The sequence below is a fragment of the Genypterus blacodes genome, unplaced genomic scaffold, assembly GCF_046128005.1.
Source record: "Genypterus blacodes isolate CSIRO-AG114 ecotype Tasmania unplaced genomic scaffold, CSIRO-AGI_Gbla_v1 ptg000039l_1, whole genome shotgun sequence".
NCBI classification, from domain to species: domain Eukaryota; kingdom Metazoa; phylum Chordata; class Actinopteri; order Ophidiiformes; family Ophidiidae; genus Genypterus; species Genypterus blacodes.
Genome location: NW_027466852.1, coordinates 4,847,049 through 4,872,500, shown reverse-complemented (window position 1 = coordinate 4,872,500; position 25,452 = coordinate 4,847,049). Strand labels below are relative to the sequence as shown.

The following is a 25,452-nucleotide window of genomic DNA, read 5'->3' as shown; positions in this document are numbered from 1 at the left end:
TTGTAAAAGATTTAAGTTTTCACATGTTTTTTAGATCGTCCACTTGGTTAAAAATAAAGGTCCACCTGGAGCGTTTGAAGAGGAAGAGAAGGCAGATGAAGATGAGGTGGCTGCCATTGCAAAAAGGTTGGAGAAAAAATATGTAAGTAACTTCTCAGACTGATGAATCACTTCTGACTTCTTTTCAAGTGTTTCATGTGGACCTGAGCACATTCAAACTTTGTAGGAACTCTATGATAAAGTTGCATTTATGCTGATCTGTCAACAACCTACACAAGTGAATATAGTAAGTATATAAAGTGTGGTATAATTAAATGGCCCTCTCATTGCAGGGTGACAAGCCTAAGAAAATGAAGGATCGGATTCAGGACTTGATAGATATTGGGTATGGTTATGATGAAGAGGATTCTTTCATCGACAACTCTGAGGCAGTGAGTCCAGTCTGACGTTTCATTTAGATTTCCCCTCTAATGTCTCAGGGAAAATGCTTATAAGTATACTTCTCTGTATGTATCTTCAATCTGCATCTTGTTTTATTGCACAGAACACATTTATTTATATTCAACAGACCATAATATTGCGTCTGCCTGCTCTCTGCAGTATGACGAGTTTGTGCCAGCCTCCATCACAACCACATTTGGTGGATTCTACATCAATTCTGGCCCTCTGCAGTTCCGCCAGACCTCTGACACAGAGCGTGAGGACACTACAGAAAGGAAACTTTCTGAGCAATCTAAAGCAAGTATTAGCTATTGACTCATCCATGTTTCATAATCAAACCTTTTTCATTCTTTAATACCAAAACTATTTGTTGCACTTTTCATTTTCCCCTTAATGGATTGAGCATTCAGTATTCAGTCTTAACAGCTATCAAACATTCTTTTTAGAAACGTAAACTAAATGGTGGCCAGGGGAAGGCAAAGAAGAAACAATGCAGAGAGGAAGAGATGGAAATCAACATGGATGTGAAGATGAGGTGAGATCAAAACTCATGTTGGCCATGAATCAGGAATCTGCAGTATTAAGAAGCAACTTTAGTCACATAAATGAAGAGGAGTGAACACTGCAATATTCCCCTTTGAAGTGTAGTCATAGTACAAATGAAGGTAAAATCAAAGTACCTCACATTATACACAATTACACATTGTGCTTGAGTAAATGCACTTAGTTATGTCCCGCTTCTGGATTACTCAAATAAGAGTTTTGTACTGGAGTGAAGAGGTGGCAGTGATGGTGATTGATGCAAACCAGGTCATGTTTGATTGCATCCGCCCTCATCGTGTTCCCATCTTGCAGCACTTCCTCTGAAACTGGAGCTGATGAACACACAAAGGAGAAGAAGAAGAAGCCTGTTGGCACTTTAAGTGTCACAAACATGCTGAAAAAGTTCCAAAGGGAGAAGAACAGGGAAAGGCAAAAAATGTATAGAGGGAAGCGGAGGGCAGCACCCACAATCCCCCTGTTCCCGGCTGATGCGGCCGGCGGTGGCGATACGGGCCTGACGGATCCGCTCCTGACATTAATTGGATCAACAGCTGACCACGCACTGATCCAAGCGGCCAGCACGATGGATTTTGACTTAGATCTGGACTCCCTGTTGGATGTCACTGAAGAGACGATGTCACCGAAAGCACTGGCTCCACCTGCCACAGACAAAGAGCCTCAGACCAAACCTGAGGATCACACCACCCATGGTTTTGCTTGTCATACCCAAGCTCAACTTCCAAGCTCCAAGATGAAGATGAACGTGCAGCCGAAGCCTCACCCACCGCCAAACCAGCTCCTGTCAGAAACCAAGACGACCGCATCTCAGAGTGTCCCCCTGCCGGATGGGCTTCCTGCAGGACTACAAGGCAGCATTGGAAAGCTTATGGTGGTGAGGTTGGGCTTCATTAGCGATATGGTTGTTTGATATTTGTACTGATATTTACAGTGTCCATGTGTGTGATGTTTGTAACATGGAGTGGAAGTTCGGAAAATGTATTTCTCTCATTCAGGCTGCTAAGACATCTGAGGGGGAGTCAAAAGTTAAGTTCTTCACTCCAGAAATCAACTCAATTCTGCTGGAGTAAGTTGCCCATCAGCTTGATACTACCTATGCCCACATTTCCACCTCACATTCACATGCACTCAAGTTATCCAGATAACAGGAAAATTGTATGATAAGGCAAAGTGTGAAAGCAGCCCTAACACATTGTGATCCATATACACTCTAATTCCACCGGGCCAGTATGGATCTAAGAAGTAAGATCCTCTTATAAGCTGAAAACGTCAGACTCGGCCTCTCGCACACCCACGGCATCAGTCCGTGCTTTATTATCTAAACTAATCGATCAAGCAAGAAGGAAACGTGGGCTTTATTTGTGCCCAGTAAGATCCAATCAGATCCAAATACCCAACGCTTTCAAAGTCTGGACATCGGATGAAGTAATCAAGATACAGAGCATTTCAATACAAAGTGTAAAAGGGGCTTGAAAAATTGTAATCTCATCCTGTGTGAAAAGAAACACTGCAGATAGATTGTTTTGATTCCAAACATTAGATGTTACTACGATGTCCGAGTTTAGTCTCAGCATGTTGCAAGAGATTCCAGTGTGAACTTGCCCTCAGCTGGGTGTGATAGTGAATAAGGTGGCTCTTGTAGTGCCTCTCTCAGCACTATGACTGTATCTTGATGCAGTGTTGAGTTGCAGTGCCGTGATCAGGGTGGCCAGCTGCGCTCCAAGGTGTACACACACCTGTCCTCTTTCCTGCCATGCAGCAGAGAGACACTCCTCAAACGTGTGAAGAAGCTGCTGCTCACACATGCGGTGAGTGTGTGTGTTTTAATAATCCAAAAATGCTAGTTTGATAAGCCTGTGACTGTTGTTGACTGTAACTTGCACTGACACACAGGATGACGCTGATAAGGAAGATCATACTGATAAGGAGGCATGCATGCATCCCATGCAGAAACTTAAGGAGGCCATTGGCAGAGCCATGCCAGAGCAGATTGCATGTTTCCATGACAACTGCCTGGCATATGTCAAGTCCTCAAAGTATGTAAATTGGCATTTGGTATGATTAAGAAAATATGCCCCTTTTAACTTTATTTTACAGGTTTTACTCCATTTACTTGCACCATTCTCTTCTTTCTTTTCAGTCTCCCTCAGTCTTTTATTCGATATGTTGTAGGTGCAGTTTGGTTTGGAGGAGTATAAGTAATTCACCCCACATTGTCAGCTGTTGACCTCATATGGAGTGTGTTGCAGTGTGATCCATCTTGGCTAAAATTCCTCATAAATTAAACCAATCTCTACACAGTCTGTCTAATACAGGAGAAGGGTGGAAATGCACGGTTGAATCTTAGTCACATCTTAGCTGTTAATTATCACCACAAGCCTCTTCGAAGCGCCAGTGTTCTTTGAATTACAAGGCAAACGCGTAATGCCTATTCACAAGGTTCACAATCTCTGAAGAGTTGGTGTTCTTTCTAGTTTGGTTCTATCTAGTGAGGGTTCAGCGGAAACATGTTTCCCTCTATTCCACTGCGAACTCTGCTTTTGTTCTCGTTAGGACAACAGAGGACTGTAACGAGGGCAAGCAAAAGGGGAATGTGGGCCCAGCGGCTAAAGTGGAGGAAAAAAGTGTGAAGAGAGGCCCGACAAAGTTGTTCAGATGGAACGAGGAAATCAGGTGGGATCTAAAGCTCAGACTGTTTGACATGATCGGCTTTTAGCGTTGCATTGTTTCCCTCACTTGTAAATAAGATCTCTCTCTCTCTCTCTCTCTCTTTCTCTTTCTCTTTCTCTTTCTCTTTCTCTCTCTCTCTCTCTCTTTTATTTATTTATTTATATATATATATATATATATATATATATATATATATATATATATATATATGCAGAGAGTGCCTGTGTCATGTGGTGAGTGCAAAGATGGACAGATATGAAACGGAGAGGAAAGAGAGCCAGGAGGTGGAGGAGTACCTCAAGACCTTCTTAGACAATGAGGTCAAACAGCTATGGCCAAAAGGATGGATGCAGTCCAGGTGCAAACTCAAATACACACACACACACACACACACACACACACACACACACACACACACACACACACACACACACACACACACACACACACACACACACACACACACACACACACACACACACACACACACACACACACACACACACACACACACACACACACACACACACACACCTCCAGACACTTGTCTTACGTACTGCTTCTTTGTACATTGGGGGTTTTCTGTTTTGCAGCATTCCCATGTATAAATCCATGCCTTCTGTTCCTAGGGTGTTGATGAGAGAGAGCAGGAAAATAATAGGCCTCCCTGCTTCATTACTGTGAGTTTAAGAGCAGATCCCACTCTTTTAGCTCAGCACTTTGTTGTGAATTTGCAGATCTACTTAAAAGCTAAAACAAAATTGTAAAGAAAAGTCTGACCTGTGTTTGTGTCGGCTTATACAGAGTAAAGAAGACCAAGATGGAGAAGAAGCAGTCCTTCGTCAGTGAGGGTCCCAGTGTGTCGCACAGCTGGGGCGATTCCCCTGAAAGCATCTCCCTGAAGGGAGGACTCGCTCTGGAAATGGACGCCTCTCTATATGAAGACCTCCCTGCTGGGGAAAGGGAGATGTCAGTCATGAAAAAGATGGAGGCTAAACTGGGAGAAGGTGTGGCTGTGGGTTCCTCCACACCTGTAGAGACGGATAAGCAGCCTCTGATCAGCTCCACTCCGGCTCCCACTCATTCACTCCTGGATCTCTTGGCTGAACAAGCACTGGCAAGAGCGCAGCCGCTCACACAAACCATTTCCCAGGAGCTCCTCGCAGCGGCTATTGCAAAATGTAAGCAGTCGGCCTGGAGCCTCGGTTTGGACCTGCAAAGCCCCCCTCTTCCTCCTCCTCCACCCCAGTCCAGTCCGGTGGCTTTCCCAGGGAACAGAGAGTGCCGTGTTGCTGCACCTCATGTGTTGCAGAATGGCGATTTTGCCGGACATGGAGGTTTATCCAAAATGCGAGCTATGTCTGAAGATGCTGACGTAATCATCATAACATAAAGAACAAAGATGCGTACACAGTAAGTCTGCATGTCAATTATTTCTGAGGTACCCCATTCTCAAACCTTTGGATAAATAAATGCCAACATAAGAAGATAATAAGAGTAAATATAGAACCTAAAATCTAACATGTTCAGTTGCTTTGTAGATTCTCAAATAATTTGGGGCCCAGGTCTGCATAACGTTCAACAATATAGTCCAGATAATAATGTCAAGCAGATAGCACTCATTACTAGCTCTTGTTTCTTTGACACATGTTGCTGGTGCAGCCTTGAAGAAGTGTTAAAGCAGCAGTTGGTAACTTTTGCAGTGGCCGGGATGGGGGACTAAACTGGATCCACTATTATTCTATTTCTTGAACTGCCGGAAGCAAATCCTAACAGCAGGAGTTGCTAACAGAGAGCTGACTTATATTTTAACAAATTCAATAAAAAATGTTGTAAGAGTTACTAACTGTAGCTTTAAAATGTATTGAGCCAGCGAATGTCTGCTAAAATGCAGGAACTCTTTTCTTTACAGATGTTGAGCAGTATTGTTTGATTTGCCACCTGAACCCTGGGATTGATGATGATGATGAGATGATGCTTACCTAATATGCAAACGGCACACAGGTGAACTTTACCATAAAGCAAAAGTGGTAATGGGGCTACACAGCTGTTCACAATGTGATGTGAGAATGGCACAATACAATTTTTGGTTTTCAACACTGGCTTGTATGTAAAATGGATGTATTGGGAAAACAAATGGCAAATGAAATAAATAACTAATAAAGATATTACAGGCTGTATAGCCATCTGCTATGAGTCTGTAGAGTCTTAATGGTTCCAGGTTGTCTTGTGTTGTAACTGTCCCTATGAGAGACGACAAACTCAGATGACACAAACAACGATTAATTCCCGCTGCTGAGGTGCTGCTGAGCTATTTAATCATGGCAGCACAGTTACATACAGGTAAACGTGTAGATGTCAATCTACAAACGGGTACATTTGCGTCAAATTATTTGAGCCATAACAATCTGGCTTCATGCTCATACACGGCACTGAAACCGCTCTGACCAAGGTTTCAAACGACCTACTTCTTTCCACTGATTCTAGTGCTACTTCAGTTCTAATTCTCCTTGAATCTAAGTGCAGTCTTTGACACTGTGGATCATAATATTCTACTTGATCGTCTTGAGAACCACAATGGCATTGGTGGTCTCACACTTTTTGGTTTAGGTCCTACCTAACAAATAGGTTTCACTTTGTTTAACTAAATAATACCAATTTGCCTTGCTACCCTGTAAAGTTTGGTATTCTGTATTGGGTCCATTAGTCTTTTCAATCTAAATGCTCCCTCTTGGAAATAAACTTGGACAAAATATTTTCTGCTTCTTAATGTCAACAAAACTGAAATGCTGATTTTAGGGCCAAAGAAACAGAGATTGATTGATTGATTGATTGATTTTGCCGATGGTCCCATCCGATGCTCGGCATCAGCAAATAATCTGGGCGTAACACTTGACAAAGACCTAACATTCAGCAGCCACATTAACAATGTGACAAGGGTTGCATACTTCCATATCCAAAATATTGCCAGAATCAGACTGTTCCTTAGCAAAGCAGATGCTGAAACACTAATTGATGCATTTGTCACCTCCAGGTTGGATTATTGTAATGTCCTCTTCTTTGGCCTGAGCTCCCCCGCCCTGAAAAAACTGCAGCTTGTTCAAAGCACTGCAGCAAGACTTTTTCAACTACTTGATCACATCACACCAGTCCTAGCGTCGCTACATTGGCTTCCTGTCAGTATCAGGTCTTACTTCTTACTTAAAAGATACTACATGGCCTAGCTCCAGTGTATCTTTCTGACCCTATTGCCACTTACAGTCCTGCATGACCCTTAAGGTCTCAGCAGGCAGGCCTGCTTGTCATCCCACAGTTCAAGGCAAAGACATTTTCGTACTGCGCTCCTTTTCTCTGGAACGCACATTCTGCAATCGTTAAAGAGGCAGGATCCCTAGATATGTTTAAATCCTGCCTAAAAACGCACCTCTTTCCAGTTTACTTCCAATGAACAGGAAGCACAGTCTCCAATTTGCAGGAGAGTGATTAGCCAACCCAGGTTTAGTTCAGGGCTTCGATAGACTCTGTCCGCTCTTGCTCAGTTATAGTGTGAGTGTAGTGAGAGGATGGGGCACATTAGCTGATTTTCTCTCTCCATCCTTCCTTGATCCGCTCATCTTACATCCCATGACTGTACTGATCACTTCTCTGGCCCATGGGCCCCTCTCCCGATGTTTCTTCCTTTTTTTCCTTATACATTAAGACCAGACCCCGCCCAGAGAGCTTTTTGGTTCGGGTCTGGAATTTTCCTGATGTTGTGGGCCTGTAAAGACATTGTATGTGATATTGGGTTATACAAATAAAATGGACTTGACTTGGGTTATACTCTTATTAAGGTGATATATATTGCCTTTTACGAGGGGCTGTGTGGGATTTAAATATTGAGATACGGGTTGAAACAGCCGCTACAGCTGACTGAATACATTTGTTGAAACGCATAATTCAAGCTCAGATAGAAGCATATCATGCATTTGCGACTGGTGAGTGGGGGGCCAGCCAATGTATCAGGGTGGCTGATACATTGAAACATTAACTATCAGATACAGGAGTTGCATAAGGCTTAGGGAATAATAAGGTGAAAACTAAAACCTGCACAAACTTAGCAGAGCTTAAACAAGAAAAAGCACAAGAAAATACAGAAACAGAGAGAGAATTGAGTTAAATAACCATAATCGCAACTTGAATAGAACTCCATATCCTCCTGGGAACAGAGGAAAAAAAGTGTCTTGTTGCATGTTTAAATAATATACCTTTAGAGTTCTAAAGTGTCAGAGGGGTTCGCCTGAAACACACATGAATCCAACAGCCTTTAAACGCCACCTACTGGTCCTCATCATCCATCTCAGGTTCAAGTTCTTAATGTTTAACCCAGTAAACTTGACCTAAATTCACACACATAGTTTGACATTTTGTTTCCGAAACGATCTAAATGATGTGTTTACGTCATCTTCTTATAGATGTGGACTAACTCTTCTTATAGAGTTGGTCCACTCATTAAACAGCAGATGTTTGTTCTTAAGACGCGCTGGACTATTCCGGGTTATCACCACTGCCTGGCAGTGCCTACTTCCTTATTATTTGAAAATGAAAGTATGTGAAGTCTGCGCCATTTGCTTTACATGCGCCGTGTGTCTGTGTCGGACCTGCGGACTCAGTCGGTCACCTTGGTAACAGCACGCTACAGCGCGACCAGCCGCTCTGCTGTGAGTCACGTTGATACTGTTCACCTCTGTGTTTTGACATGTTTGCTGTTTGCTTGTTTTGTGGCTTCACTTTGCATTTGATTTGATTTTAATCATCAATCATCAGTTCAATATTTTTTGTGTAATACTTCTTTTCTTTTTATATTCATATACACATATACTTCCATAGTAACAGCATACTACTGTATATTGTGTGCTGTGCATTATGCAGCCCAGTGGGTTACACAGTATAGAAAGACTAGGATCCACTGGATCTCCTGAGCTGAGTTACTACTCGCTCTGTTCCACATCATCATGCTTGTGTTGTACATAATCATGGTTAATACATCTACATAGACTAATGTTAAGGTAAACACTGATTCACTCCTCCAATCCTCATGGAAGTCACGTTCATTTTTGTCCCAATACATCCACATCATTTGTACGAATGAATGCATCATTACTCTATGTGTTGTAAGTAAATTAGCAAGAAACAGCGATAAATGAGCTTATTTAGTTGTTTGGTGGTCTGTATATTAAAGATGTGCAGTTTAACTTCACTAGCAGCTTCCATTCCTGTGTAGACGTTTGATGGGTTTTTGCCCTTCTGTCTTCATGTGGGTTTCAGTTTGGAGCTTTAATGTGATCGAGACACTGTTTGGACTTCTGCTTAGATGTTTTGTCTTTTGTGAAACATTTTTCCAGCAAAAACTGACTCACTATTAATGGATAAAATGGAAACTGAGTTTCTATTCTCCCCTACTCTCATTCAGTGATCTGAAATGTTGGATCCACATCTTCTCCTTGAGACTCTAGAGGACCTGAACGAGGATGAGTTCAAGTTATTTAGGTGGTACCTTTCTCTGCCATTGTTGAAAGGCTGTAAACCAATAAATAGGAGCCGCCTGGAGAAACTAGCTCGGCACGACACTGTGAGCATGATGATTAGCTGCTACGGTGAAAAACCTGCTGTAGACGTCACTGTTGAGGCCCTCAAGAAGATGAAGCACAACAATGCTGCACAACAGTTACAGAAAACATACACAGGTGATTGTTTTGATGTGTTAAAATGGTTTCTACCTTATTGTCGCTATTTCTAATATCAGCACAAGCTTGATTTTTCATTGTGTCTCTGTCCCCATTTGTGTCTCTGTTTCCTCTTCAGAGGGAGCTGCAGCTGAACAAACCCCAGGTCCTACTGCTTCCACAGCCGCATCTACTCTGCAACAACCTGGGATCACAGTCTCTGCTCAGAGTGGGAGTGTGCTCGTCGCTCCCATATTCAACAATAACACATTTGGTGGATCACTTAATATGAAGCAAAACAACTAATGATGAATGAGCATACTGGGAAACAACGATTACAGTCTTATCTGCAAGTGTGCAAGTTTTCCTATTTTTATGTTTTAAGATGTGCCCTCTCCAAAGTGTGTGACTATCTGAAATGTAGAGGATAAATGTGGTAGAGGTTCCAACCCATATTGTCATCTGGGCCACATGTTTTTCTTCTGCCCTAAGGTTACACGATTGCTGATCTGGTTACTTTAATATGATGTATGCCATTTTGGGAAGGCCTCTACATCTCTGCCCACTTATTGCCATCTATGGGACCCCAGTCGATTCATATCGTTTAAACACTGCACAAAAAGTAATGATCAATCTTCCATCCCTAATAGCGACCCACTGTAAATCAATCATCATACTAACAGCAGTGATGTCATTTACACCAGGGGGAGGGGGGCGGATTGGCTCGTGGACTTATTAAGTGAAGTTGGATAATTTCCCACGGCCACGGCACAGCGGTTAAAAATCACTGATTTACACCACCATGTTCACATTGATGTCATCGTAAATGTCTGTTTTCTCGCTGTTGTTTCCCATTGCACCCATTTCTCATGTGTATGACTGCATATTACTTATGACCATTATTGATAAAAAAAAACAACCTCTAAACTGTTTTGTAACCACATGCTCATAGTTATGTCTTCAGATGCATTCTTCAATAAAAATAAGATGTGCCCGTGGGTGAACAGAGGTTGCTGATTTGTCAAATCTCTGGTCCTGCATATCTAACCTTATAAGAACACAAACTGTGAACAAGAATGGAACTGCATAGGTTCCCACAAGAATGCGGCCCAAATGCCTTTGTGCCTGTTGCCAGATACTCAAAATCTGGCCAGATGCTCTTGGAGTATCCGGATGATCTGAGCACTGATGTTGCCACTTGCTAAACTGATGATATGATAGATAGCTTCGGTGAACATGTGGCCTCAGAGCTCCTAAATAAAGAGCCCAGATTTGAAAGAAAACACACATGCAGTAAGTAATTAGATACAGTTGGCCACGAGACAAAGCTCCACATATTCTGTTCAAACTGCTGAACAGACAAAATGCTACACCTCCTGCTGTGTGTCAGATACAGAGGACACCATGTACCTGCCACGTGTTACATTCTCTCTCTTTCAGTGTAGTTGGGTACATGTCAGTGATGTCCACATGTGACTGGCAGAACAGGTTTCATTTGAAATACTGAAACCAGTATTTCCAAACAAGGGACATTTTGTACTGCCAGAACTAGGGTTACTGGAGCAAGAATTTCAAGTAAAAATACTTTGGCAATTGGCAATGGATGAGACTAGAGGGAATGCTTTAGTTCCTTTATAGCCTATTGTTAGACTTTCTGATTACCGGCTCAATTTAATCAAAAGTTAACGCATGTAACTATGTTATTTTAAAACTCTTATTTTCTTGGCAACTGTTTCCAATATACCCTCTGTAAACAGAACAATAAAAACATCTGCATAGAAGCACAAGTTGTTATCATTCTTGGGCCACAACACTATACTTCCCATCTGCCCTGCTTCTCCCACACCTGATAAGCTGAATCAGCGCTAGATCAAGTGAACACACTTAATTTAGTGAATTTATTGATTAACTAAGTGATTAACTACATTTTAATTAATCACTCAGCACTGAGGAAGATGAGATAGTGTATACAGTATATGGAGAATACTTTGCAGTGACCTTCACAGTGCAAATGCTGAAGAATTGCAACATTGCTGGTCATAATCTACATTCTGCACACAAAATTCGAGTTTAGATAAAGAAATGAAGAGATTGGGAATTTAACACATACACTCGTATTTGCTGCAGCTTTCGAGCGTGAACTTCCGCTGAGTATTTTGTACGGCGTTTGCGTGAGTAAGACACTGGCAGCATTTTGGTTTGAAATTTAACAGCGCTTTTCGGCGGACATGGCAACCCCGTTAAATTCATCCAACGTGGAGGTTACTCACGTGACCTACTTGAGCCGGAAGCTGACTGAACGTGGAACCACGTGATCATATCTAGGATTTCTATTCAAGGTGTGGACAAGCCGGCGGCCGTTAACTACGTACTTCTTTGAGAGGAAAAAAACACACTGGAAATGGGTCGTTCATATAGAAAGCTGTTAAAATAAATTTGTATTGATCTTTCACCCACTCTGATCGACTTGATCACATTTTGGATTCACGTAGGTTCCGTATTAACGGAAGTTAGCTATTAGCGGTGGTTGTCCACACCTTGATAATTTTGTGGTTCTTGCTAGCACACCAGGAAGCGAGCGTTTGCCTTTATGAGCTACGAGGAAAGAGAGAAATAACAGGAAAACAGAAGACGTTTGTAGATGTTATCGCGTCGCAACATATCGTTTCTAACTGAACACGACACCCACTAAAGAATATACGGAGTGATATTAAAGGTTTTCGTAACCGCAACCTAGCTCCGATACTGTAGAGAAACACCGCTAGCTGGTGTTAGCTGCCTTAATTCAACCATCTGGTGAGATTGTAGCTGTAGTTAGCACGTTGGCGACCTGGTGATGGCCGCGGGACACAGCAGACGGTTTGTTGCGGTTGGATTTTTACTTGTACTGTTCCTGGGTCGATGCACAGCGAGGATACACACTCTCACTCTAACGGTAAGTCGACCGCACGATATGTCGTCATGCTTAAGTTAACCAGCCAGTTATCTTGGATAGTAGCGGTAAGGAGACGCTAGTTAGCTTCAGTGTGATGTTATCTTCCTCAGCATCGTCCCAAACAGACTGAGTGTGTGTGTTTAGAGTGAGTGAACTTGAGCCTTCTTCATCTGACCCGACAGCTTTGACATTCTGCTCTTTGTGTGTTTCTGTCTCCTAGAATGAAACTCGATCTGTCGTCCCCCTGAATACATTTGGTTTTTATGCAAATGGAACTCTGGATGTCAAACTGCTTTCTCTGCACCTTAACGAGAAGCTGATCAACTACACCAACTACCTGGTAAGAGACCTGTGTGTGTGTGTGATCTTTGAATAAGTCATTTATTCAATAAGTAAAATATTTTGGTCTGTGTGTTGAAGAGACAAAGCAGTGACGTGTTGTCATCCCCATGGTGAAACTGTGATATGCATGCATCATGTTCGCCTAGTTGATAATTTGATTTGGCTCATTTTTCAGGTTGGCTTCAGCCTCTCCAGGTCTCGTGTGAGTGGGGTCCTGTCCTACACTGTAAGTACTGTGTGTGTGTGTGTGTGTGTGTGTGTGTGTGTGTGTGTAATGTCACGCTGCAATGCAACTATAGCGAGCTGTACCAATTATGATTATTAGTGATATTTGTTTCTTTTTATGTCAGAGTTGTAAAGTGTGTGTGTAGGTAATAGGACGTGCTCTGGACATGAACATGTTAAATCTAAAACGTACTGACTGTTTGTGAACGTGCTTCCCTCCAGGCAGAAGAGACGGAGACGTGTCCACTCACCCTGAAGAAGTCAACCAATGACGAGCCGCTCATCCTTTTTCTTATTGACATCAACAGCCTCAGGTGTGTGTGTGTGGGTGTGTTTAAAACCCTAACTGCGTGTAACACCGAGGTGTGAAGGTTGACTTTGTTGCGTGTTGTCTTTTTGCGTAGCGTCACCGTCAAAGCGCTCGGCGAGCAGGACAACACTTTGACGGCAAGGGTGCCTCCTCCCAAAGGTCAGAGACACTTAACCCTCCTCTTCCTCTACATGTAGAGCACATTAAAGGATCTATATTCTGCTCTATATTAGTGAGTCGGTGCAGTTTCCTTGGGTGTATCGAGTTTGTGACGTTTGTTGACGAAAAGAATCCATGCAAACCGGCAACCAAACCGGCCGTTGCGTGTTGGAGTTGTTGGTATGGAAATGACCACCGCTGTGATTGGTTGTCTCCAAATCACCGCTGTCTTCAAGGGGCTGGTTTGGAAGTGACATTGGCAGTAATGTGGCATCAGTAACGGGCGCTCATTGACGTGTGTGTTTATCTATAATGAAGGTTCAATAGGCTCCTTATCTAACGGACACAACGTGACAGCAGGTGTCATTTTCAGACGGCCCCTTGTGCACACTGCTGGGTAATTGGCTGATTTATGTAGCAAGTAGTTAACTGGTGTGTGTGTGCATTAGGTCAGAGGAAGAGCAGAGAGGCTCCAGCTCCTCCCGCCCCGCCCCCCGCTGCCCCGGCTAACCCAGCGGAGAGCAAGACACCAGACGATGGAGGCAAGAAGAAGGAGGCGGAGAAGGAGAAACAGCCCGAAAAGACAGAGAAGGAGAACCAGCAGGTGGAGGAACCTGCGGTGAAGATAGAGGAAGCGCCAAAGGAGGAAGTGGTGGTGAAGACCGAGGATGAGAAAATGTTTGAGGTGAGGAATGTGTTTAAGAAAGAAAGAGAGAAAGAGAGAGAGAAACAAACGCAAAGAGCGAGAGAGATCACTTTCTAATCTCTATTTTTGCTTTCAGCTGTCCAAGACCAAGCAGATGACTTTAGCATTGAGCAAGATTAACGGCTTATACAACTTCAGCGTAAGTACAACCCGCAATGTCACAATAGTTTACCAGTCTGCATAACCCCCATTTCCTTTGAGCGTCATTGAGGCAGTGGAGCTATTTTTCTTTTCTTTTGTGCGTGGCTGGATTTGACCCATATTGACTTTTGTCCCTGGTCCACAGTTCCACTTGTTGGTGGGGACGCACGCTGAGGGACTGTACAACCTCAACTTCCACCTGTGCCACAACATGACCGGCGTGGACTTGCCCTACTCGCTCACCGTAAGCTGAGCGCACCTGTTTCGTGTGTGCCAGTGTCTGTCGGTGTGTGTGTTTGTGTGTGTGTAACCTTAACGTGTTCTCTGCAGGTGAACCTGACGGAGCGTAACCCAGGAGCCTACCTGTCCGCAGCAGAGATTCCCCTTTCACGCCTTTACATTTGCATGGCCGGAGTGTTCTTCACTGCCGCCATGATCTGGGTGTACACACTCATGAAGCACAGGTACACATGGCTACACACACACACACACCCGCACACACACACACACACACACACAGACACAGACACAGACACAGACAGCAGGATCTTGCTGTACCTAGTCTGGCCCTTAGTCCAAAGTTTAGCATACTTTTCCCAAGTCAGGTCTGTTTGTACAGGCTGATACGGCGAGCGCTATGAGAACAGTCAATTAAATAGAGCCTTCCAGCAAGGCCAGGTGACAAGCGCCACATATGCCAACACACACACACACACACACACACCCATACAACTCACTTACTCTACTGTACATGCTGTGAGAAAGAGTTTGTTGATAATGTGAACAGGCTCATAAAGATTCTAACCAAACTCACCTGATGTATCACCAGAAGAGAACTTGTTAGTGAATAGTTGTTTGACTCCATCAGAGTGCCTCTTCTCATCTTTTTGACTTGAAGCAGCAACACATTGTTTTGGATTTGTAGTCTAGACGCGTTCTTTAACTTCTTTCAGGTGAGGGGGGTCACTTCCCTGGTCGCATCTGACCAATCACAAAGCAGTTTGCAAGCGCGTGGCGTTTGTTTACACATTTGGGACGGCAGGAAAGTGTTCACGTGTGAATCAGGGATTGTTGGCAAACATTCCCTGAATCAGAACAAAGCAAATGAAGCACAGGTCTGAACTCAGCCGGAGAAACCTAAAGTCTGCCAGCAGAGTGCCTGTCATGCTGTTTGGAGATGTGTTGCCTGGAAAGCTGCTGATGCATTCACAGATAAGATGTTTAACTCTTCTCTCTTCCTTTTCTTTTTGCAGGTACAGCGTTTTTAAAATCCACTGGTTGATGGCAGCGTTGGCGTTCACCAAGGCCACGTCCCTGGTCTTCCACAGCGTAAGTGCACCGTCACACCGGGACACATTCGGTCTGGCGTTGTTGCTTCTGTAACTCCTTTTCATTTAGCTCCGCTCTGTGCTTTTTGAGGGATTTAGAGTTCAGAGAGGAAGAAGGCTCAGGCTCTGTGTGCCGCCGTCGCTCCACCCTTTGACCTCTTGCAGTATTTGTTGCCGTTGTGTGATTTGTCTGTGCGTCATCTGGACCTCATGGTGGTATCTATGGACCTCTAATAAAGTGTGTGACCCCTGTCGTCCCCCCCCCCCCCCCCCAGATCAACTATTACGTCATCAACACGAAGGGGCATCGTATTGAAGGCTGGGCCGTCATGTATTACATCACACACCTGTAAGTGGATCTGATCTGGGAGGTTATTGGAATCAGTAAAGTCTGTTGTGTATGTGCGTCATGTTCACACCAGCTTGTGTTGTTTCACTCTGTAGGCTCAAGGGGGCGCTGCTGTTCATCACGCTGGCACTGATCGGCACCGGCTGGGCCTTCGTCAAATACATCCTGTCTGATAAGGAGAAGAAGATCTTCATGATTGTCATTCCTCTCCAGGTGTGTGTGTGTGTGTGTGTGTGTGTGTGTGTGTGTGTGTGTGTGTGTGTGTGTGTGTGTGTGTGTGTGTGTGTGTGTGTGTGTGTGTGTGTGTGTGTGTGTGTGTGTGTGTGTGTGTGTGTGTGTGTGTGTGTGTGTGTGTGTGTGTGTGTGTGTGTGTGTGTGTGTGTGTGTGTGTGTGGCTTGCTTTTGCACCTCAGTTTTGATGACCCCGCTCACTGGTTCTCCCTCAGGTCCTGGCCAACGTGGCTTACATCATCATCGAGTCGACAGAGGAGGGCTCCCGTGAGTACGCCTTCTGGAGGCAGATCCTCTTCCTGGTCGACCTCATCTGCTGTGGAGCCATCCTTTTCCCTGTTGTCTGGTGAGTGAGGGAGGGAGTGTGTGTGTGTGTAAAACGTTTTTCTGTCTTTGCAGTTGTAGTTTGTTTGCTGACGTAACTGTGTTTGCAGGTCCATCCGTCACCTCCAGGAGGCCTCCAGCACCGACGGCAAAGGTGAGAAGCCACACACACACACACACACACACACACACAAACGAATGACTGAGTCGTTTGTACTTGTAATCGATTTGTTTTGACTGTTATTCCATCTTTTCCTCAGCTGCCATGAATTTGGAGAAGCTGAAGCTGTTCCGGCATTATTATGTGATGGTGAGAAACAGAACAACCCCACACACACACACACACACACACACACACACACACACACACATACACACAGGAGACATGAACCAGTCCATCTTAATCTCAATCAGTTCATATCCTTATGTTGTATTGATCATAACACATGGCACCTGATCACAGGCTTCCTCCACCGCCAGAATCTAAAGCTCCCTGCCTGCGTCTCTGCCTGACACTCTTCCTCCCTCTACAGATTGTGTGCTACATCTACTTTACCAGGATCATAGCCATTCTGCTCAAGGTGACCATGCCTTTCCAGTGGCAGTGGTGCTATGAGGTAAGAGGCCATAAAACTCTTCCTCCCATGTGCTTTAATCTCAATGGCTGACCCCCGTGTGTAGACGTAGTCAATTCAGGTTTATTGTCATTACGTGCTGGTCGTGTTGGTCTTTGGTTGGGAGTCACTGTCCTCATCACCGACGCTCCTTCCTCCTCCCCTCCTCTGCAGTTCCTGGTGGAGGTGTCGACTCTGGTCTTCTTTGTGTTGACGGGCTACAAGTTCCGCCCCGCCTCCAACAACCCCTACCTGCAGCTTCCCCAGGACGAGGAGGACGTCGAGATGGATGAAGTGTAAGCGCCGCCCGCTCTGCCCGCAGCGTTCATTTGATCAAAGCCGAAAGAAATCGGCACTTAAACATGAGCCACTATCTCTCTATCTCCATCTGTCTGTCTCTATCTATCTGTCTCTCTCACTCTCTATCTGTCACACTCTCTATCTGTCACACTCTATCTCTCTCTCACTCTCTCTCTCTCTCTCTCTCTCTGTGCAGAATGACTGAGTCGGGTGCTCTGGAGGGCATCACCAAAGTCAAGAAGACGTCTAACGGACGCGAGCGCCAGAGGGAATCCACCTTGTGAGTGGAGACGCTGCATCTTTTGGGAGGCGCCCACTTAAACATCCTCCAGGCCAGCCGGCACAAAGGAGTGAACATGGACCAACTCCCCACGCTCCCCCCAACCCCACCCCACCCCACCCCACTCCCCCCAGCCCCTGCCCTACCCCAGTGACAGCTCTCCTTTGACACTCTTTCAGCAGTTGCAGTGGGCATGTCCACTGTCCGGCTATGCAAAAAAAGAAGAAAAAAAATAGAAAAACTCGTTGTTGGACGCTCCCTAACTCGTCAGAACACTCCACCCACAAACTCTGAGGGAGGGAGGAGGGAGGGGGGGGGGAGGGAGGGTTTCCTGCTTAGATTGATGAGCGGAACACTCCAGGATCAAACGGAGGGGAGCTTGGGATGTTCCTTACAGTTTTCCATGTTTCTTTCTGTCTCTCTCTCTCTTATTCTCAGTCTTTCTCTCTCTCTCTCCAAAGATAATAATCGTTTTAGAAAAGACTCGCTTTGGGTGTGTTTGTATTTAAGTGATCATTCTGTGAGCCTCTTAGCTGTGTGTGTGTGTGTGTGTGTGTGTGTGTGTGTGTGTGTGTGTGTGTGTGTGTGTGTGTGTGTGTGTGTGTGTGTGTGTGTGTGTGTGTGTGTGTGTGTGTGTGTGTGTGTGTGTGTGTGTGTGTGTGTGTGTGTGTGTGTGTGTGTGTGTGTGTGTGTGTGTGTGTGTGTGTGTGTGTGTGTGTGTGTGTGTGTGTGTGTCCCCTCTCCCTCTTCAGAGCCCATACTCAGGTAATAGGCTACTTACTAGATTTGGAACTTAGGCAACAATCTGGACACACTGTTCCTCCCTCCAGCAGGTCAGAGGTCAGTAAAGTCCCGTCGATCATTCTTGGTCACGCAACCTCGTCACCACATAATATACAATTTCAATAACTTGGATTCATTAGTATTTGACCTGTGTATTGAAATATATGGATGTAAGTTGTTGTATATTTTGATTTGCATTCTGAATCTGTTTTGTTTCAGTATTATTGCTTTAGTTAGAGAGGTTGAAGACTTCCTCACAGTCCATAATGGGACTTCTGCTGTAATTTATTGCTTTAACGGTTGAGCTCACCTCCATCACTGTAACATTGGTTGAGAAATATGATAAATTAGCCCTCGTGGGTGAAATGTGGACCCTCTTAATAGATACACACATTCAACACACACATTTGGATCCCCTCCTGCGAGTAACCACAGCAACAGCCCCGGTGGGTTTATTGACAGCTTTATTTGAGAAGCTGCGCTGTGTCGAGCTCGGCACAAAAGTGACTTCACTGTTCATTAGTTTCCATTTCTCTTGCTTTTTGGTTTTAGCTTTTGCCGTTGGTGTGGAGCTCGTTTTATTATTATTATTATTATTAATTCTTATTGGTTCTGAAAGTTCTGAAACACGTGCACCGGGTTATATCACCATTTGTAAATAGTTTTTCCGGAAAAAAAGGATGTTGATACACTTTGTTAAGACTTTGCGTAGAGGCTTCACAGGCGGCGTTTAAGACAGCGCCGACACCGTTTCAATGATGTTGTTTTGATTCCTTAAAAGACGGGAGGAAGAGTAAAGGCGAGGAGTCGAGGCAAGACTACTGAGATTTAACCACAACCGCCTGTGAACACGGACACCAGACTGGTACAGGGTTTACAGACGGGAAGTTCATCAGTGAACTGGACACAGATCTGTCACTTTTGTACTTGTTACAGAGGAGTATTTGTGTGTGTGTGTGTGTGCGTGTGTGTGAGCTGTCATAATAAAGCTGGAAAGGTCTGAAATGGAGCTGTGATCATTCTACCTGTTCAAGTCCCCCTACAAAGGAGATGTCCATGTCCTCTATAATGTCAACGCTGTCCTGTAATGTTGACACGTACCTGAACTTCTGACATTTTAGCACTTGAACTTAGCATTGTTTTCTCTCAGCATTGTACCACTATATACATATTTCATGTGGTCACGCTCTGAAAAGTCTTCTAATTAGTTGCTGCCCTTTAATGCCGTAACTAAAAATACAATTGTGTTTAGCACCGGTGGAAGCTTGAGTGATTCAGTCGTGTGTTGGTTTTGAGGGCAGAGTGGTGCTGCTGTGATTAGCGGCGCTGCGCCTGGACGTGTTTCTGTTAGGTTCCCTCCTGTAATGTGTGTGTGTATACGGTTAATGGGGAAGGAAATACCTCAGTACAGCAGCAACCACTGGCTTCAGACTCAGAGTGGAACACTGATGCAATCATAGAAAACTGATCAAATGAGGCTCATGAAGGGTTGACCCTGCCATCAGTGTGATCCTGCCGGTGTAGATCACATCCCCGTGTCTGTCAGAAAACGTCTTTACTGTACGTTTGCTAGATGATGACATAATCCATTTTAGACTATACTAAATCAAAACAAGGTCAGATCTAAAAAAGTAGTGTAGCAACATAACGCCACCTGTACAGAACGAGAAGGAGAAAGTGTGACTTTTAAAGGGACAGTACGCATTCACAAACACTAATCCACAGCATGAAGGAGTCGGATTCACTGGGCAGGTTGATTGAAATGAGTAAAAAAACTAAACTAATAAGTATACAAATCATAAAGTTACTAAAACATAAATAGAGGAACATTTTCATGATCATATTGTAGTTAAGACAGCTCAGACTAATTATAGTAGCTGATATCTGTTGATCAGCTTCTTCTGTTAAAGGTCACTGAGGCACACAGGATGAGTTTGACCTGTTCACTTTCCGAACATTCCAGTTGGTTAGTTTGTCTCACAAGGGGGCGCTGCGTGCACCACCGGGGGAACAAGCAGCACTGTTTGAGAACCGCTGAGTTGGTGTAATACATCTCCAAACAGAGAGGGGATGATCAGTGTGTGTGTGTGTGTGTGTGTGTGTGTGTGTGTGTGTGTGTGTGTGTGTGCGTGCGTGCGTGCGTGCGTGCGTGCTCCTGCTCCTGCTGCTGCGTGACTGATGTGTGTACAACTGTGTCCAGCCTGATGCCAGCGCTCTGCCCCTCCCTCCCTGTGACACACACACTCAAACTCACTCACACACACACACACACTCACTCTCCGGTTCTCTCTGCAGTCCGCAGTAACTCCACCGGCGCCAGTGCAGCAGACTGCAGCATCCATACACACACTCCTGCGCTCCCCTCCAGGTGGGATAGGACACACACACGCACACACGCACACAAGCGGCTCCGGGACAATGTGAGTATGCTGAGCTCTGCTATGATGTGATTTAAAGATAATATGATGGATTGATCAGCGAGGATGTGTGTGTATTGATCAGCCTGCATGCTCATCGACTTTCTGCTTTGTCGTAGATAGATGAAGTTGTGTTCTTGTCTGGATGTTCAGCTCGATTTATCGGCTCGTTTTAAAATTTGTGATACAATAAAACATCATATAACTGCGATAACACCTGAATATAAACATGAGATCAAACTGCGGCAGGTAAGAGACGCATGGACTCCCCCATTCCTCCTTAAATTACCTTAATTTAGGGTTGCGTGATCTTAAATCGCGTGTTTTGGTGCATTTGAGCGTCTGAAAGGTGAAATATGAGCTCTGACCAGGAGAGAGAGGGCAGCCGTGACCTCGAAACGTCTTTGCCTGTGAGAGGCAGAGCCTGATGATGCAGCAGATCTCTCTCTCTCTCTCTCTGTCTCTCTCTCTCTCTCCCACTCTCTCTCCCACTCTCTCTCTCTCTCTTCTTGCGTCGCTCCACAGGAAAGGACGCGTCCCATTTCATCTCTGCAGTGCGAAGTCTGGAATGCACCATTCGCCCAAACAAACACTTGTACTTAACCGGCCCCACAAACCCTCTTTGTTCTGCTTGTTTGTCATTCGTGTGCTGCTCCTGCTGCACCGTCCTATTAGAAATGACGCAATGATCTCACTTGAAGATAGTTTCCTTTTCCTGTTTCCTTATGTATCCCAACACTTATCAACGAGATGATTATGCATCAGTAATAAGAGCTCCTCAGATTGTTCAACCTTCCCTTCATATTCAGCCTTTTTTCATCTTATTGTCTCTCTGATTCATAACGATGCGTTCATGCGCTCTTCCTCAGGGCGTTCATCTCAGCTCTGGCCACGCTGGCTCTGCTTGTTTCAGTGGAAGCAAGCGTTGGGTAAGTTGAACTTCTCTTTGAGCGACGTTATCGTTTGTCACTTATAAATAATAAATGGTAACTTGATTGTCATTGTATGATAGGCCGAGTACAAACAACAGCTTCTGCACAGAGTCAAAGGAGTGTCTAGAATTTGAGCTGGTCTGCAAAACAGATGAATATGAGGTGTGTGTGACCTGCACCACCTGCACACGCTACACACCCACCCAGCTTCCACTACACATGCACTTTGTCTAATCAGTGTATATATATGTGTGTGTGTGTTCGGTGTGTGTGTGTGTGTGTGTGTGTGTGTGTGTGTGTCTGTGTGTGTCTCTGTGTGTGTGTGTGTGTGTGTGTGTGTGTGTGTGTGTGTGTGTGTGTCTCTGTGTGTGTGTGTGTGTGTGTGTGTGTGTGTGTGTGTGTGTGTGTGTGTGTGTGTGTGTGTGTGCAGGTGCGGCACTACAGCCCAACTCGCTGGGTGTCCACAGACGCAGAAGCTTATTTTATGGGCGTGGGTGCAGCGATGGCCTTCAGGAGGCTTTTCCAGTACATCACTGGAGCCAACGAGGGAGGTGAGGACAGGATGGGAGGCTCAGTCAGCTCTCCATAGCTGTGTTTGATTGGTGTTACATTGTGTGTGTGTGTGTGTGTGTTTGGCAGGTATTCAGATGGAGATGACCGCCCCCGTCCTTGTCAAGATCCCAGAGGAGACCAGGATGTGGGAGCCGGCGATCTACACTCTCAACTTCCCCCTGCCTGCAGCCTACCAGGACCAACCACCCACACCCACCAACGACAAGGTGAGCGGCAGAGGGTGCAAGTGTGTGTGTGTGTGTGTGTGTGTGTGTGTGTGTGTGTGTGTGTGTGGTGGGGTCCTCCTGTACAGTTCAGGAGGTCACATGTCAGTCCAGGAGAAGTTCACTGTAACTGCGCAGTAAGTTGATCACTGATTGTTGCTTTCAGACCAGTAGAGGGCGCTGCAGGGTAAAGTGGTGCTGAGCTGATACTGCTTGTTCATGCAGGCGTCACTGCTGCTGTGTCATCGCTGTTTCATGCTGCAACGATAAAGTCATTTACAAACAGCATTCACACAAGTCTGAAAGGCTTTAACACCCTGATTTAAGCAGTGTGTGTGTGTTTACTTTATGTTGCCAGCTCTGGCTTAGTCTCTGTAGTGTCCACTGAAGTGTATCAGTGTGTAAATGTGTGTCTGCGTCTCCTGCACAGCTGTATTTCACAGAGATGCCAGAGATGAACGTCTACGTGAGGAGCTACGGCGGCTGGATGCTGTCAGTCACCTCCAGGCTGAACGCTCACCTGCTGACTAAAGAGCTGGAAAGAGTCCGAGCACCCTACAACCACACATACCACTATGGAGTTGGCTATGATAGGTAATACACACATACACACACACACACGCACATATACATGCATGGAAAACACATATATGAGTGCTTGAGATCTTGCTACTGTTACTGTAAGTTACTGTACCACATTAACCGTGTGTGTGTGTGTGTGTGTGTGTGTGTGTGTGTGTGTGTGTGTGTGTGTGTGTGTGTGTGTGTAGTCCCTTGAAGCTGTTGAACAGGCACAATGAGGTGTGGTACGTGGCTGAGGGGGTGCCCGTGTGCACAGACCCACAGGAGCCCACCCCTGCACACACACCCACACCCACACCCACTCTCAGCGACTCTCCCACAGACACACCACCCGACACTCCTCCACACACACTCTCCGATTCACCCTCACTCACACCGGCCCTTCTGTCCTTATTCACCACGTCTAATTCCTCCTCCTCCCCCTCCCCCTCCTCCTCATCCTCCTCCTCCTCTTCCTCCTCCTCCTCCTCCTCCCCCTCCTCCTCACGCGCTCCCTCTGACGCGTCGGCCGTCTCCCCGTCCGACGTCCCCCCGAGTTCCCCGTCCGGCCTCACAGGCAGAGCCACCGCAGCCACAGCCGCCATCAGCGACTTGCCGACCGCCGCCCAGATCCTGGTTGACCCGACGTCCAACTCCTCCGAGCCCATCTCAGCCAACCCTTCCCTGGACCCGCAGGCCGACGCTGCCCCGTGGAACAGCACCGTGCAGGCGTCTGTGGAAGCACCAGCTGACAGCGGCCCTGCGGTGAAGCCGGCTGAAGCATAGTAGCCTCCATCACCCCATCACATTTGTTTTGAAGCAACGATTGCAGGTATAGATCCCAAAACGTAATGGAACTAGGACTGAAAGATAAATGAATAAGTGTGACTGAAGCAACAGCGCTGAATGTTCTCCTCCTTGTGTGTTTGCCTCCTGGTGTCCCAGCCTCGCCCTGTATCTCTGTTCCTGTGCATCACACTCACTCACTCACACACACACACACACGCACACACAGACACACACACACACACACACACACACACACACACACACACACGCACTCCCCCTCATGGCACTTAGTGTTTAACTATACAGTACGTCACAGTGATGCAGCTAAACACAAAGAATATCTATCTGCTTCGTCAATTCAAGGTTATGAATACAACTTTACCATGTAATTAAGATATGAATATTAGTTAGTGAGTATTTATGATGTTCGTTTTGACCCATCTAGCGGAGGAATGTAGAGAGAGAGACCCCTTAGATCCGTTTCACCCTGAAAATTACTTAAGATCCCAACATGGACACTCTAAAGCAAGAGGCTGTGTAATTGGCTGAATAGAGGCCGCTGTGGTCCAGAGTGATATTTGGGAGGAAATATCTGATTTGCCTTATACCTCAATGTTAGTAAATGCTCATATTGGACCAAGACTGAAGCATTGAAACACCTATTTGTATTGATAGCAGGAATGGCTGTTTTTGTGTTGCTTTTGAATTCAATCTGTAATTTTTATTGTGAAAGAAAGTGTTATTCCTCCATTCCAGTGTTGTGTGCTGTCACTTTAAATGAGCAGAGCAGGCGGTCACATCAGAGGACGACCTGTGAAATCCACTCATGTACAAGCAGTTTGATGTTGTAATCTTCCCGTCAGTAGTTTTCCTGCTCCCCCTCTGTTCCATCCTGCAGGCTCATGTATCATCTTGGCTTCCTGTCCTGTCGGTTCATTTCACGTGTAGCTTCATTTATGGCAAATCATCGTAACCTCGGCGCGCAACGTCACACTAACACCACCGTGAGAAAAGCCCACTTTACAATTTCTGTCTATTGTAATTTTTTTTGAACTGTACTACATTTATGCTCAAAAGTGCCTGTAAACTCACAAACCGCTAACTTCCCCAACAGCAACACAGCGTTGAATCCTAACAGGCCTAAGCTCCCCAAGTTAAACAACAAATAAAACTGTTCAAAATATGCTAAACATGATGGATTAGTTTTTTGCCTTTTGGATTATTTGCCCTTTAATAAAGAAAAAAATTCAAAAACTTCCCCCACAACTATTCAAATTCATGATACTAAATGTTCTCCCACTGATCAGCTGCTTCTTACACTGTATAAGCTATGTGCTTTGCCATCTGTTGAACTAACATGCTAACTAGCTAACTATGTCCAGGCCATCAAGAGTTTATCCCCTAAAAGTGGATTTCACCAAACATCCATAAAGAACAACAGCTGAATAACCAAGGCAACAATGAAATCAGTTAATAAGAGGCACTCAATCTCTCTGTGTGTGTGTGTGTGTCTGAGCTGTATGTTCTAAGAAAAGTACAATAAAAGATCATAACCAACTCTTCATCTGTAGTT

At 45.1% G+C, this 25,452-nt stretch overlaps 3 protein-coding genes across 3 annotated transcripts in view; all 3 read left to right on the top strand.

Moving 5' to 3' along the window:
- LOC142996655 (ubinuclein-1-like) overlaps nucleotides 1–5,879 on the top strand; it is a 6,420-nt gene extending 541 nt beyond the window's left edge. Inside the window, exons 2-14 of the mRNA XM_076147652.1 lie at nucleotides 35–142; nucleotides 333–431; nucleotides 601–738; nucleotides 888–976; nucleotides 1,297–1,876; nucleotides 1,998–2,068; nucleotides 2,681–2,810; nucleotides 2,896–3,038; nucleotides 3,556–3,675; nucleotides 3,887–4,030; nucleotides 4,302–4,352; nucleotides 4,477–5,085; nucleotides 5,585–5,879. Coding sequence (XP_076003767.1) covers nucleotides 35–142; nucleotides 333–431; nucleotides 601–738; nucleotides 888–976; nucleotides 1,297–1,876; nucleotides 1,998–2,068; nucleotides 2,681–2,810; nucleotides 2,896–3,038; nucleotides 3,556–3,675; nucleotides 3,887–4,030; nucleotides 4,302–4,352; nucleotides 4,477–5,065 — 2,262 coding nt within the window. The 3' untranslated portion in view covers nucleotides 5,066–5,085; nucleotides 5,585–5,879. The remainder of the gene's footprint in view (nucleotides 1–34; nucleotides 143–332; nucleotides 432–600; nucleotides 739–887; nucleotides 977–1,296; nucleotides 1,877–1,997; nucleotides 2,069–2,680; nucleotides 2,811–2,895; nucleotides 3,039–3,555; nucleotides 3,676–3,886; nucleotides 4,031–4,301; nucleotides 4,353–4,476; nucleotides 5,086–5,584) is intronic.
- Nucleotides 5,880–11,714: 5,835 nt separating this feature from the next.
- Nucleotides 11,715–19,409, top strand: gpr108 (G protein-coupled receptor 108). Its single transcript, XM_076147965.1, has 18 exons — nucleotides 11,715–12,312; nucleotides 12,533–12,652; nucleotides 12,830–12,880; nucleotides 13,102–13,193; nucleotides 13,284–13,348; nucleotides 13,798–14,033; nucleotides 14,131–14,193; nucleotides 14,341–14,439; nucleotides 14,526–14,659; nucleotides 15,449–15,524; nucleotides 15,799–15,872; nucleotides 15,968–16,085; nucleotides 16,319–16,449; nucleotides 16,538–16,581; nucleotides 16,688–16,737; nucleotides 16,961–17,044; nucleotides 17,216–17,337; nucleotides 17,538–19,409. The coding sequence occupies exons 1-18, from the start codon at nucleotides 12,214–12,216 to the stop codon at nucleotides 17,623–17,625; spliced, it is 1,746 nt and encodes a 581-aa protein (XP_076004080.1). The 5' UTR covers nucleotides 11,715–12,213; the 3' UTR covers nucleotides 17,626–19,409.
- A 1,340-nt stretch (nucleotides 19,410–20,749) lies between these two features.
- soul5l (heme-binding protein soul5, like) lies at nucleotides 20,750–25,437 on the top strand. The gene is made up of 7 exons (XM_076147659.1): nucleotides 20,750–20,824; nucleotides 21,691–21,750; nucleotides 21,834–21,915; nucleotides 22,184–22,304; nucleotides 22,393–22,532; nucleotides 22,960–23,123; nucleotides 23,300–25,437. Coding segments are annotated over exons 1-7 (1,146 nt in total). The 5' UTR covers nucleotides 20,750–20,822; the 3' UTR covers nucleotides 23,877–25,437.
- The last annotated feature ends 15 nt before the right edge of the window (nucleotides 25,438–25,452 follow it).